The sequence below is a fragment of the Acartia tonsa genome, chromosome 7 (assembly GCF_053477335.1).
Source record: "Acartia tonsa isolate MP-2025a chromosome 7, ASM5347733v1, whole genome shotgun sequence".
NCBI classification, from domain to species: domain Eukaryota; kingdom Metazoa; phylum Arthropoda; class Copepoda; order Calanoida; family Acartiidae; genus Acartia; species Acartia tonsa.
The window spans coordinates 38,122,137-38,136,833 of NC_137266.1; the positions used below are offsets into that span (position 1 = coordinate 38,122,137).

Sequence of the window (14,697 nt, forward strand, 5' to 3'; positions counted from 1 at the left end):
CAGGCAGTATTTAAAAAGTATCGGATAAACAGGAGCTGAAATTGAATTATCATGAAAGTGTAATGGTGGTCCAGGGGTGATGGTAGGCAAATTGCCGGAGGGAGAAAATCATCCCTGCAGAGGGAAAATATAATTATAACCCTAAACAATTAAAAATGTAAAGCCCATAACAGCTAAGGACGATATTACTGTTTTTAAATAATAGTAAAATTGATATTGATAAAAACAAGGATAACAACATCCATAAACAGTGAAACATAAAACAATCATGGATTAGAATACGGACAAGGAAATTTGAAGAGATTTGTTAAAACTTTTTTCACTTATTTATATAATTTTTGCATAATGACTGATGCTCATTGGCACAAGAAATCTTGGGAATAGTCCCTTTCATAACATCGCCCCATAAAGGGCGATTCGTCGTATTTTTAAAATAGCTTTTTATAGGTTATTTTAGGTTAGGTTAGGTTATATTGGGTTAGCTGATTGCCCCACAGGGTTAGGTAATTGGCCCAGCAGGGTTAGAGTTCCCCGCAGGGGCTAGAAATAGGAGAAAAGCTACTGTGAAAAATACGAAGAATCGCCCCATAAGGTGCGATGTTACGAAAGGGACTATACCCGAAATCTTTGCAATCAAATTTAGTCCTCTATCTTTAAAAACAGCTGAGAAAATCACATTTCTCCCAAAACGTTAGAGACTGACTGACTGGCGGACGGACAAACAAAGATTGAATTATGGAGTAGCTTCGCTACTAAAAACAAAGAAATAACAGACATACATCATACAATCTTAGAGACACTAACTGTTAAATGTGTACAAATGTCTGCTATTTTGCTTCAATGTTTTCTTTATACATTTCATCAGTTTACACTAGATTGGGGTTCGTCTACAAAATATACACATTATTTTAACAGTTTACAGTTAAAATACCAAAATGTTTCAACATATTATCATAGTAAAGGTAATCATATTCTTTTAATTACAAAGATACTATCAATAACAAGGATGACAACATCCATAAAAGCGAAGCACTGAAACGGTAGGACAAACGGACATTAACACTTGTATAGTGTCACTACTGAATAATCATAATATAAATGTATAAGAGTCAAAGCAAAATTGTTGAAAAACTGCTTGATTCAGGATAATGTTTATGGACATACTTACATTTTTAGGACTTGATTATAGAGTTGCTTCGCTTATTACATTATACTTTGTTGTCTCAGGAATCAATATACCAAAAATCAGATCAATCAGATGATTAGATCACATAAAAATTTGTTGTTAAAAAAGTAAAAAAATCAACATGTTTAAAATGAACGTACGGACATTTTGGTGATGATTATAGAGTTGCTACGCTTTCTAAATCGTTCTTTACTATTAGAAGAATCACCATGCAAAATTTGAAATCGATAGGACAATTCTAACATGCCTAAATTAACGAAAAAAGCTATCCGTTACGGACGTACGGACGGACCGACCCTAATTATAGAAAAGCTTCGCTTTTAAAAAATAAAAATATCTTACAAGTGGCCGTTTTACCACTGATAACTTCCTCCTCATATTTTTAAATATGAAATGCAAGTAAGGAGAAATATTTTTTCTCCTGAATGGTGACTGAGTTCATTGATTTCAAGTCTTAAGTTATTTTTTACTATTTTTCAGCCCCCTCGCTCTTTCTTAAATTATGGAGCTTATAAATAAAATTTAATGGGGCCAACAACGATTTTGTTAAAAATAAAAAAAAATTTAATTCAGAGGCTGTGATACAGACGATTTGAATCGAAATATGTACTACAAAATGGATGTAAAATATCCTAAGTGGTTATTAAAACAGGGAAAAAATTGTCGTCAATCTAGGTTGTTGTTATGTCCCATCATTTATTGGTCAGTTTGTTCATCCAGTAGAATGGGGTCAAGGGAGTGGAGGTGAGGAATCGTTATTTAAGCCAGCTACAAGTTTCACTTTGTTAGAGTGCATGATAATCTGGTGTAAGATCCAAATAATGATAATTCCATTGTTATTATAAAGGAGAAAAAAAATTTTGGCCTCTTGTCCCGTAATAAATTCAATTTAATTCAATAAAAGTTTGCAGGGAGGAAAGGGATATTAAGCTGTTCAATACTCTAGTCCCCAAATTTTTATGAAAAATGTTTTTTATTCGTTGGCTAAACAACTTTGGGGACTTTTAATTCATTGTGATTGGTTGGTTCATAATTAAACTGAGTGTCCAAACCACTAATTGTAATCTACAGAATGGGTTATTTTGTGTATCATGATTAGGAATGTATATCAATTTATCGCCCATTGTCTCATCCCTTTAGATCCCTGAAAAGTTTGAGTAGTTGTTATTGTCTCTATTTTGTTTTTGTTTACATTGAACCCAACAAGTTGCAGAAAGTGTACACTATAGTAAACAAAATATAAACATGGTTGCCGAAATTTAAAAAAGATAATTTTCATAATTAACTTTCATGACAACTTTCTTAGATTTTTTCTTTTTTTTGACATAGCAGGTTTAGAATTATTATTATAAAATTATGATCAGCTTAAAAAAGACAAATTATAAAGATAAAAACGTAAGCAATTTTGAATTATAAAAAGTGTTATTTTCAATTATAAAATATTTAGCAACCATGTAATTCTGTCTGCTACTATGAAGCATGTCTTAACAACAACTTCATTTTGTTTTTATTTCGTCTGCTATTAGTTATTCAAGTTTAAAAATGCATTTTTAATTTTTTATAGTTAAATTGAATCATTTCAGTGAATTATAAGCATAACTCAGTTAATTTGAAAATTGAGAATATTTTATAGATTCTGATAAACCCCCATTTTTTTCAATGTCTTTTAATTTTTTATATAAAATACTGTACACTTTTAAGTTTTCTTTTTTAATAAATTTTCTTATCTCTTTCACTATGTCAAATACATAGATATTATAACCTGTTTTGATAATTATTTATATATTAAATTTTATCTTTTAAATCAAACCCTTAATTTCTTAATAATACCCTAACCGGCCTTTCTATTTTATGGCCTTTCCCTCGATCTCTCCTATTAAATACATAGTATTAGTCAAGCCCCCCAATGCTAGTAGCGGTGCCGCTAGATGTAAATGAGGGTAAGGTTTGGGTTGAGGGGACCGTATTATAACAAATTAGTTCAGCAAAATTACGATAAAAATAACTTCACTCACGAAATTTAGAAAGATACAGTTTAATTTTATTTTCTATTTAAAAATAAAACGTTTTCTCATTTCAGAAGCGCGACACAACAGCCGTCAAGAATGTCGGGTGGTATACGAATCCGACTTGATCTGTCAGATTTTGTTTACAGGGTCGAGTCCCGACGAATGATGTACCTAGACACCATGGTTGTCAGAACTTTGGCGGATTTAGAGCAGAAAATAAAGTAAGTCTTTGTTATTTTTCGAACTATAACATTCAAATGTAGGACGTTTGTCTTCTTATTAACAGGAGGGAGGGAGGGTACAATGGTACTCCAAAATTTTATGACCTTGTTATCTAATTCCGATGCCCAAAAACTTTGGGTATATAGTTCAATTTTGATTAAAACTAGAAGTCCAATCAATATTTTTAATCATAAAAGGAGTAGGTAATTAGCTTTGTTTTGTTTTACAATTAGGAAAGTATATCTATGTATATATTGTCCATTGTAGTTTTCTTTAAGATCTCTTGACTAATTGAGGTTTCTAAAATTTATATAGAACGTCTAATACATGTGATATTATTATTTGCTTTAAACTGGACAAGGTGCTTATTGAAGACTGTTTTATTGTATCAGGAATAATTATATTTTGGTTAAACTCGTTTTTTTGACTGGAAAAATGGCATAAAACTAGATTAGGTACTATATTTGGTTTCCATAAATAACTCTTGCTTAATCACAATTGCTGTTTTCGTTTTATCTAAATAAACGAAAAGATTTACGAACAGAAATTCACATGTTTGAGACAGATCTCATTGTAATGTTACTTTTTTTTAAGAGAAGAGCATTCTGAGTGTGACAATAATGATCTTTTGATGTTTCTAGAAGATGGTTTCCTCCTACCAACCTGGGAACCTATTCAGGTTATTATAGTTTTACATCCGGTAGGAAACCTGCCATAATGATCTGCTCATGTTTCTAGAAGATGGGTTCCTTCTACCCACCTGGGAACCTATTCAGGTTATTAAAGTTTTACATCCGGTAGGACACCTGACATAATGTTCTGTTGATGTTTCTAGAAGATGGGTTTCTCCTACTCACCTGGGAACCTATTCAGGTTATTATAGTTTTATATCTGGTAGGACACCTGTCATAATGACATGTTCATGTATCTGGAGGATGGGTTCCTACTACCCACCTGGGAACCTACTCAGGTTATTTAATATAGTTTTACATCCGGTAGGACATCTGCCACAATGGTTTCTTGATGTTTCTAGAAGATGGGTTTTTATATCATCCGATAGGACACCTGCCATAATGATAAGTTGATGTTTCTAGAGGATGGGTTACTCCTACCAACCTGGGAACCTATTAAGAATAATTATTATAGTTTTTCATCTGGTAGGACATCTGCCATAACGATAAGTTGATGTCTCTGGAGGATGGGTTCCTACTACCCACCTGGGAACCTAGTCAGATTATTTTTAAATTCTTGGAGAGAGAAGTTTTGTGGCTGGTTTCAGTCTTGTTCCTTTTTTTCTAAGGATAGTTATAAATATATCATATGAGATGATATTATAGAATTTCATTTAAGAGTTGATAAAAATAGGACACTTGCCATTGCATACGCGGACTAGATACAGGTGAGGGTTTAGATCTTTTTTCGATAGTGTTTTTTTGTGCAGCATAAATTCAATATCAAATCAAATAATATTTCTTATATAATATTAACTTTAGCTTTTGTTGTTCGCACTTATTTTGTTTTTTTTACCTACCTCTTTCTGTTTTTTTTCGTTGATAAAATTGTTTAGAATTAAAACTATTTTTTGTTTCACTTCAGATCTTGCAACCTGGGGATCTTATAAAAGTAATTTTACAACCTTCTCTACCACAAAGCAATGGCAAAGACAGTAAGAAAAGAAAAAGAAACATGGACGAAAGCATAGAATTATCAGCCAAAAAGAAATCAAAGATTTTGCCCAAAGTGTTCACAGCTTCAAAAGCCGCGGTTGTGTCAGATACTGAAAGATTTAAGCAGAAGAAAAATGTTAATATTGAAGAAGATTCTTCTTCTTCAAGCGATTCAGGGATAGAGATATAGATTATAAAAAAAATATTCTGAACAAAAATGTTTATCCGGTTCCATCAGTATGGGGTACTATCCATGCGGGGCTTTTCTCTATTTATTTTTACCTAACCTTACTTATTATAAGCATAAAGAATATTTTTTTGGATCATGGATAGAAAACGAAGTAGGGTAAAGCGGGGCGATCTCGGTTTTGAGGTGAAGTCGGTATTTTTTTTGACCACCTTCATTAAATGACATTTTTCTCCATGTTCTAATCGACTGACAGAAAAAAACACAAAATCAAATTTGTTCCTTATTAAATTGCCTACAAAAAAGTATAAAATGAAATTTTTGTGAGATGAATTTTTAGGGTACTTATTGGGTCTTAAAGTCGGACGACAAAATTTTTTTTTCTCGATTTTTTGCTTCGGTCGGAAAAACGGTAAGTTGGACAAAAACTGGTAAGAGCTAGAGCTTAGACGTCTTCAGGGGACTTATTAAGAATCTAATAGGCTATCCATTTCCGTTTAAAACTTTAAAAAAGCTTGTATAGTTTTTTCTTAAATCGACTAAAAGTGAAGCGGGGCGAATTCGGTTTTTTCACTTTTTATACTAACTTTTTCAATTTTATATAAAAAGTGAAATTTTCGAGAAAAAAAGTCAAATTTCTCGTACTTAGAAAAAATTTATTTTTTTTTGTAGAAAAAATTGTCCGATCTTCATAATTTTTTTTGTGAATGCTCTTTATTACATTTAGCAACTTTAACCTTTTTGGCATGCTGTAATTAAATCAATATGTCATAGGTTTTTTGAAGCTGGAAAATCGACCACAGATTTGCCAAACTTTTCTCTTTTTTTCAACTTGATTTTTTAAGGAAATTTTGCTAATAGAACTAATTTTTTTTTGGCCAAATCTATTCAAAATTGCCTGAATTTTAAGGATCAGGCCTTTAAAGTCATAAAAAGTTATTTTTTCTAGTAGTATTTTTATGTTTTTTATCAAAAAACTTTCGAAAAAAAAGTCAAATTTCGCGTACTTCGGAAAAATTATTTTTTTTGGTAGAAAAAATTGACCTATCTTAATAAAAATTTTTGTGCATACTCTTTATTACATTTAGCAACTTTACCTTTTGGGCATGCTGTAATAAAATCAATACGTCATCGATTTTTCGAAGCTTGAAAATGCCCTACCGACTTCGCCTCAAGGCGGGGCGAAGTCGGTGCCGTTTTAGAGATCAATTTTGACAAACTTCCCAAAGTCCTAGGTTTACGTCCTTTTAGGACCTGATCGACTTTTCCGAGATCTTTCTACTGGTCTTGGTCCCATTTAAAAAAAATAATTTTTACGATTTGCAGGTTCAAAAAACCGAAAAAAAGACCGAGTTCGCCCCGCTTTACCCTAGCGGTTTGGTCATATTGCTACAGTAGCTTTTCTCCTATTTCTAGCCCCTGTGGAGCAATCATTAACAAAACCTAACATATCAAAAGCTACTTTGAAAATACAATGAATCTCGCTACTTAGTTTTCTTTTCATTATCCAGTATTTCTTCGTCAAAAGGTTCAATTTTGTTCATATTCTATGTATATGAGGGAAACATCGATTCTAATAACAGAGCTTTTACAAAATTACATCATACTTTAGATGTAAGTTCTAAGTGTCGATATGTGAATTTCTGGACTGACTGACTGGACGCCTTTTTATTCGAGACAATTTACTTAATAACATTAACTTCAAATACCATATGATATACCGTATATTTTCCTTTTCTCTGTCACTAATTGTAGTGATACTTTACCAGATATTTGAATTTCTCAGCTGCCATTACAGATAATTATCTAAAATTTCCTGTGTTGATTTTCAATTTATTTACTTTTTGATTCGCAATGTTTTCATCCTTTTGTTTAAATCTCTATTTATGTACTAAATCAGACTCTTCAGATGAAAATCAAAATACAAATCATCAAAAATCTCAGTCTAACCAACAACAGAAAAATAATGCGCTAAAATCTCAAGCTGTCGCAAAGAAAACTGCTGCCGCTGAAAATGATTCATCTTCTAGCGATAGTGATAGTTCTGATGAAGAAGAAGGCAGGATTAAAGATTTTAATAATTAATACCTGTTGTTGTATTGGCTGCTCGTTGTTGTTGTTGTTGTAGCCCTGATTCTCTGAAGTTAGGACTCAGATGCACACGGAGACTGGAAGTGAGAATACTTTGGCCAATCTTAGATTGGTAAGCTTCGCGCACAGCTGATTGTATTCTGTGTTACATTACAAGCTGACCCCCAATTCTCGTGAAAGCTACTCAATTATTACATCACCCTGGCCTAGAGTTTTGGCAGGTGTTCCATATTAAGCCACCCTAATTAATGGCACTCTCATACGAGGAGCATGGATGAGGGAAAGCATGATTTAAGCTGCTTGATTGGTAGAATCCTAACTTCCTGTTCCTACAAATCTCCCTCCTTACAACCTAAGGGGATCTCAGGGAAGGTTGCGTGATCATAATCTGACAAATTGCGACAGCATTTGTCAACCAAGTGCAAAGTCTTTGTGGGGACTTGAACTCGGTTTCTCCCAAACACAGCGAAGTGCGCTAACCACTACGCTATGGGACTCCCTGACTGCTCGTAGTTCATTTTCGTGTCCGGGTAGTCATCTGTAGATTCGGGGAGGGAAGGCTTATGGAGGGGGCTCTGGACGTTGAAGTGGGGGGGGGCTTGTAAAACTTTGGTGAGATGATAGGAAGTCAGCCACAAGGGTGGGATTTTGCCAGAGGTCAATGGAATTAAGGTTGATGGGATTATTTGGGCAAGAAAAGATGTGATGGACAGTTTCAGGGGTAGGTTTGTTGGGGAAATTAATAATTATAAGTTTTAATTAGATAAGACTTTTCTTAATTATACAGTGGTTAGGATATTTAGTTAAGGTTATATAAATTCAAATTGTTTTTTAATTTTTTGGTTAAGCTTAATTTCCGTCAGGAGAAGTTTTAGGCTATTTTTCTATATCACAGCCCCTAGAGGCCAGGGCAATTCTACTAGGTAGTTCTTTTATGTTTCTTTAAAATTCTTTAACTAGAGAAAAGGATGAGAGACCATGAGAAAAAGCTGGCAGCAAGAGCTGCTGTAGCCAAACCAGTTGCTATCCAAAATAAACTTCAATCATCTGAAACCAGTTCTAGTTCGGAAAGCAGTGATAGCTCGGACAGTGACAATGAAACCAATGTTGCAGCAGCAGCTAAATCTACCACTACTCTCCCAGTAAAATCTGTTGAAAAGAAAGATGAATCTTCTTCAAGTGAGGACTCAAGCAGTAGTGATGAAGAAAGTATTCCAACAAAAGGGAGGGATCTATTAATTTTGACATCATAATTCATGACTGCTATTTTAATTTTAATTTATAACTAATGTATTAAACAGGTATTAAGTTTATTTTAAAAGCAGTGCAGCTATTCTATATTTTTTTCTTCGTGTGTTTCATTCTCCTTTTTTTATGAACACTGAATATAAACCCTGAACCACTTCATTATGCAATCTACATTTTCCTGGATATTTTGTCTACGGTAGACCATAAGTGTACAGCTTTATAGTACATTGTTTCTATTTGTTAAAGCAACACGTATGATAAAAGAAAAAGATTCTGTTTAAAGTAAAATGCTTATATTTCAATCAAAATCTATATTTTTGTATTTTTTACCGATCCACGTCATTATGCAAATTAAAAGAAAATCAATGAGAAAACGTTTGTTTTGCCCTTTTCTCCACTTTTAAAAATTAATCCTGATAAAATAACAATTTTTTAAGGGATTTATGCATTAATTATAATGAAAAACAGTTTAAGGTAGATTTTATTGATTTTTCTAAATAAGAAATAATTTTAAAAAAGAAATTCTATCCTTGTCACTTTAGAGGACAGCTGCCGACCCCTAGTCTAATGGATGAAGCTAAATACATGTAAAAAATAAAAATTTGCCTGAAAAGTATACAAAAATGTTTTTTGATGTGTTAAAATAATCCATTTTAAAATCTTGATTTTGAGGATGATGGCTTTTAAGATGCTCTTACTGGTGGTGATGGTGAGCTAAATGTTATCAAAGTGCATGCCCTTGAAGAAAACTTATATATTGAACTATGGTCCAATTTTTGTAGTCATAGCAGCCTCCAGCCAAGCAATATTAAAAAAGAAAAAAATTGCAATTTTAATTACTAAAATTCATAAAGTAAATAATGTAGTTTTTAGATAATGGTTATATTTCATGTCGAGAGGCTCCACTGGAGGCTGCTATGACTACAAAAAATGGTACATAGGTTAATATACAAGTTGTTGTAATGGTCATGTACTTAGATAACATTTAGCTCACCTTTACCACCAGTAAGAGCATCTTAAAGACCATCATCCTCAAAATCAAGATTTTAAAATGGATTTTTTTAACACATCAAAAAACATTTTTGTATACTTTTTAGGGTAATTTTTATCTTTAACATGTATTTAGCTTCATCCATAAGACTGGGGGTCAGCAGCTGTCCTCTAGAGTGATAAGGATAGAATTTCTTTTTTTCAATTATTTCTTATTTAGAAAAATCAATTAAAATCTACCTGAAACTGTTTTTCATTATAATTAATGCATAAATCCCTTACAAAATTGTTATTTTATCAAAATCATTTTTTAAAAGTGGAGAAAAGTGCAAAACAAACGTTTTCTCATTGATTTTCTTTTGATTTGCATAATGACGTGGATCGGTAAAAAATATAAAAATATAGATTTTGATTGAAATATAAGCATTTTACTTTAAAAAGAATCTTTTTCTTTTATCATACGTGTTGCTTTAACAAATAGAAACAATGTACTATAAAGCTGTACACTTATAGACTACCGTAGACAAAATATCCAGGAAAATGTAGATTGCATAATGAAGTGGTTCGGGGTTTATTTTCTATAACTGACTTTGTTCATTTAGGTTTTATTGCTTTGCTACTTATAGTTGTTGTTATTCTTGTTATTTTTTGTTACAATTAATATTAGTGATGGCAATCCGTCGAATTTTTGGGCCGAATTCGGATTCTTAAAAGAATCCGTCAAAAAAAAGTAGCGGATTCCGGATTAATATTTTTGGCGGATTCCGAATTCGTAATCCGGATTCTAGTAGTATTTTAAAAAGCTTTTAAAGTAAAATAAATGAAGCATGATAAGCTGTGATCTTTGCCGTCAAAAAGAGGGAGTTGAAAGAAAAAAATCAAGACGCTAATTTTAGCCTACCAATTAAGAATGCGGAATCCGCTATTAAAAAACGGATTCCGGATCCGGATTCGGATTCCAAAATTGGCCCAAAAATTGGGCGGATTCCGGATCCGGATTGCGAACCCTAATTAATATAACTGTGAGCTTAATAAATATGTCCCTGTATTATTATAGAAAGTGTTGGAGAACAAGTAACAAATATTGCCAAAGCAGTCCCTACTCAAATAAAGTCTAAAGACAAAGATTCAAGCAGTGATGATGATAGCTCAAGTGAGTCTGATTCAGGAACAAGGACATTCATATGAAATGGATGGAAATTAGTAAAAAAGTAGTTTAAGGGGATTTTTTATCCCTGTGGGTGGGGCCTTTACTTGCGGGATTACTACGCTGTATAAAATATAACCTAACTTAATTTAATGTAAAAAGTTAAACACGAAAAACTTTCATCCTTCCTTATTTTCAATTTATTTGGAGGTGGGGTTCTGTGCTCTACTAGGTACTTTGAGGGAAACTGCCGTTTTTATTATTTTGTAAACTACATATATGTTAAAAATCGTATAATGAACTTTTTTTCTGAAATCTTCGGCTTAGACCTATTCCTTTTTGAACTCATCTTCATTTTTATAAGGGGGAGGGGGGGAGTTCTGACACATTTGCGTAAACCTGGTGTATAGGCTTTATCTTTGGACTGAGAGAATAGGTTATTAGGGATAAAATCATTCTTATATGATAAATTTCCCCCAGATTTAAGCTTTTTTTTGGATAGGCCTCCATGTTCTGGAGCTCCAGGCCTCCAGGTGGTCTCTGTACAGGTAAAAATTAAAAATAAGATTTTTTTTTTGAAGAGTTAGAGGTTAACTTATAAAACAAAATATGCTTCTTTTTGATTGTTATTCACATATTTTACGAAAAAACATACATATTTTGTCTCATAAGCTGACATCTAACTCTTTAAAAAAAAAATTTTTTTTTTCATTTTTACCTGTAGAGAGACCACCTGGAGGCCTGGAGCTCCGGAACCTGGAGGCCTATCCAAAATGATTTTATCCCTAATAACCTATCCTCTCAGTCTAAAGATAAAGCCTATACATCAGGTTTACGCAAATGTGTCAGAACTTCCCCCCCCCCCCCTTTATTGTCCATGTACCATTTTAGAAAATACATCAAATAAACCAAATAAATCTACCAATTTCAACACAAACAATACAAAAGCCAGCAACAATCCAGAGAATGGCAGTAAAAGAAAGAGAAAAAGGAAGAGAAAGAATAAGAACAAAAACAAACTTGCCCCCGAAGAAATGCCTAATTATAATGTTGACTTTGATAATAGTACCTTTTCTGCGAATACTGGTGACACGAATAAGAAAACAAATAATAGTAGAATTATTTTCCAAGATAATGAAGAAAATGTAAACAATGCAGAGGTAAGATTTTTAAAGCTTTTACACCTGACATTATTATCTACCCATCTATCTATGCTATTATCTACCTATCTGTCTATGTTTTAATCTAACTTTATCTTCTATTATCAATCCATCTTGTTTTAGGATAACAAACGTCCTTTCTTTAAATCTGTTCTATTATATAACTCTAGTTTTTAGAATTTTCAATTTTGCGTCCTTCTGTCTGTGTACCTATATACATTAAATAAAACAAACTATCTATCTATTTACCTTTACAATACGTCTTTACTGTTTAATATCTTACTATGTACGTATTAGGACTTATATCCCCTTATATTATTCTTAAATAAAATTCTTAACAAGTTAAAAGCTGAAATTTCTATCATATTTTATCTATCTACTCTAGGATAATACTGAAGTAGAGTTTTCAGCAGAAGAAATACAAAAACTGTATGCAATGTCTAAACCTGCAACCCCTGTTCAATCTAAAGTTAATAATACTTCAACTCCAAGAGAGAATTTGAATACAGGAATGTTTATACCTATTGTTATATATTTCAAATGGGACACCTGTCATAGGGTCAATTTATTTTATGACCGTTTGGTTCTTGTTAATTCATATTTGATAAACCTTATTTTCTACGGGGCTAAGACAATGACCGATAAATTGATGTACTTCCCCAATATTGATACACAAAACTATCGCTTCTGTATAGTATTATTATTAGTATAGTATTAGAATTAGTGGTTGAAAATTTTGAACACTCAACTTCATGAACCAATTAATAAAAATTCTTAAAGTCCGTACCTATAGTTGTTAAGCCAACGAATATAAAACGTTATTATAAAACTTTTAAAAATAGTGCAATTAACAGCCCATTGTCCCCTTTCTCTCTGATTTTCTATCTATGTGTACAATTTGTTTTGTGCAGAAATTTACTTGTTTACAGAGAGAGAGAGAGATAAGGGACAATGTGCTGTTTATTAAATTAGTCCCAAATGTTTATAGTTCATAACGTTTTCTTATTGGTTGGTTTAACAACTTTGGGGACTTTGATTGGTTGGATAATCAAGTTCAGTGTTTAAACGTTTCAACTACTAATTTTAATATAAAGAAAATTTTGTGTATCATCATTGGGGATGTACATAAATTTACCGGCCATTGTCTTATCCCTTTAGATCCCTGACTTGTTAAACGTAATTAGATATATTAACATTTGAAACAGGAAAGACTTCCGTTCCTTTGTCTGAATGTGAACAAAGTATAATTCAATCACCACAAAATCCACGAAATAATAATAGCAAGGTTACCATTTATCTAATATGGACAGGACAATTGTGTTGTCAAGTAGCGCAGCAACAACAAGCTAAATTTATAAATAAGATGAAACTTAGACATTAGTCTGCATAAATATCTAAAACCCTTAGTTTCTACTTCAATCTTAGTGGGGCCAATCTTAACCCCTACTCGAAATATCAAAGCCTAAGATCTACCCTTGCAGGTTTACCCAGTACCCAATGTAACTTACCTGTGTTTGATTGTGTGTGTGAGGTGGAGTGGGTTATGTGCTCGACTGGCCACTTTGGGTAAAACCGACTAATAAATGATCCTCTGTACATCTAGGTTGTCGCAGGCAAAAAATCCGCGCCATTTGCATTCCAGCCCAGAGTGCTAACAATTCAAGAACTTAAGAATGGTGTCCAGAGAAAATCTGTCAATGGTATTTCAAAATTTCATGAAAATAAGGTAGGTTACTTGCTTCAAGTAGCAAGTATCAAATCTTTTATACAAATCAAACCTTTCATTCTGTTTTCTGTTTGTCTTTGACACTCATATAAACTTTTATTAGCTTTACAAAGGACAATCAAGCTTTTTGTTTGGGGTTAGGGGGAGGGGAGGTAATAAATTTAACCTGTTTTTGGCGAAAATTGCAAAAATCCATTGGGAAAATCAAGCCAAAACAAATTTAAGGTATTAAATGCATACATAAGATAATGTATATAGGATATGATGACAAGGGATAAATTGTCGTCAATTTATCTTGCTAATATGGACCTCATTTATTGGTCAGTTTATTGAAACTAATATTAGGGGAGGGTATGGGGTATCCAGCTGCGAGTATTACTTAAACAGAGTACATGAAAATCTGGTGCTACATCCAAGTAGTAATATATCGATTAATCTCTTTTTCTTCTTTCATATCCATTTAAACCTGAAAATAATATTTTTAAGGCAACTACAAATGGCGGTAGTCCCCAAACAAAAGAGAAGTATTTCCCGCCAATAGACACCAGTAAAGATGTGTACACTAACAAGAGTGTTATCATAGTAAATCCTCCAGATTATAGTAAACTAGAGGCTGCTACAGTTGATAATATTAGCTTAGGCAAGGATATTATAAAGTGATTAAACTTAAAATGAAACTGTCGACTGAATTTCTCGGATACTATTTAAGATAGACGGCTGATTTTTTTTTAAAGATTTCTTATATTGATGAGCATCCAATTTATAAATTAGTTGCTCTGTAGGTCATGCTACAAAGTATCAATACCTACCAACATATTTTCTTTCTAGGTATATTTTAATTTTGGGCACTGAATAACTCCTATATAACTCACTAAGTTCGTTGGTCCATTAGCAATTTTTTGGCTTTCCTACTTAGTACTTATTGATGTTTGTCATCCTTGGTTAATTTCAATATCCTTGGGTTAAGGTGATTCTGTGGCCTTCAAGATGATAGAAATGTCGGCTTCTTATACACCAGGAATCAGTTTTTTTTATACAAAAAAAGCTTTTTAGGAAATTTCATT

The 14,697-nt window shown here is 32.6% G+C and overlaps 2 protein-coding genes across 3 annotated transcripts; both read left to right on the forward strand.

The window, feature by feature from the left end:
• Nucleotides 1–3,250: 3,250 nt before the first annotated feature.
• On the forward strand, nucleotides 3,251–5,274 carry LOC145324531 (uncharacterized). The gene is made up of 3 exons (XM_080167114.1): nucleotides 3,251–3,416; nucleotides 4,012–4,096; nucleotides 5,014–5,274. The coding sequence occupies exons 1-3, from the start codon at nucleotides 3,292–3,294 to the stop codon at nucleotides 5,272–5,274; spliced, it is 471 nt and encodes a 156-aa protein (XP_080023240.1). The 5' UTR covers nucleotides 3,251–3,291.
• Nucleotides 5,275–7,110: 1,836 nt separating this feature from the next.
• On the forward strand, nucleotides 7,111–14,308 carry LOC145323705 (uncharacterized). 2 transcript variants are annotated; one of them, XM_080166171.1, is made up of 8 exons: nucleotides 7,111–7,330; nucleotides 8,323–8,584; nucleotides 10,656–10,766; nucleotides 11,637–11,907; nucleotides 12,293–12,412; nucleotides 13,109–13,192; nucleotides 13,511–13,633; nucleotides 14,120–14,308. In XM_080166171.1, the coding sequence occupies exons 1-8, from the start codon at nucleotides 7,126–7,128 to the stop codon at nucleotides 14,291–14,293; spliced, it is 1,350 nt and encodes a 449-aa protein (XP_080022297.1). In that variant the 5' UTR covers nucleotides 7,111–7,125; the 3' UTR covers nucleotides 14,294–14,308. The 2 variants fall into 2 exon arrangements, with proteins under 2 accessions (XP_080022297.1, XP_080022298.1); XM_080166172.1 differs by having other exon boundaries at nucleotides 10,656–10,753; nucleotides 11,639–11,907.
• The last annotated feature ends 389 nt before the right edge of the window (nucleotides 14,309–14,697 follow it).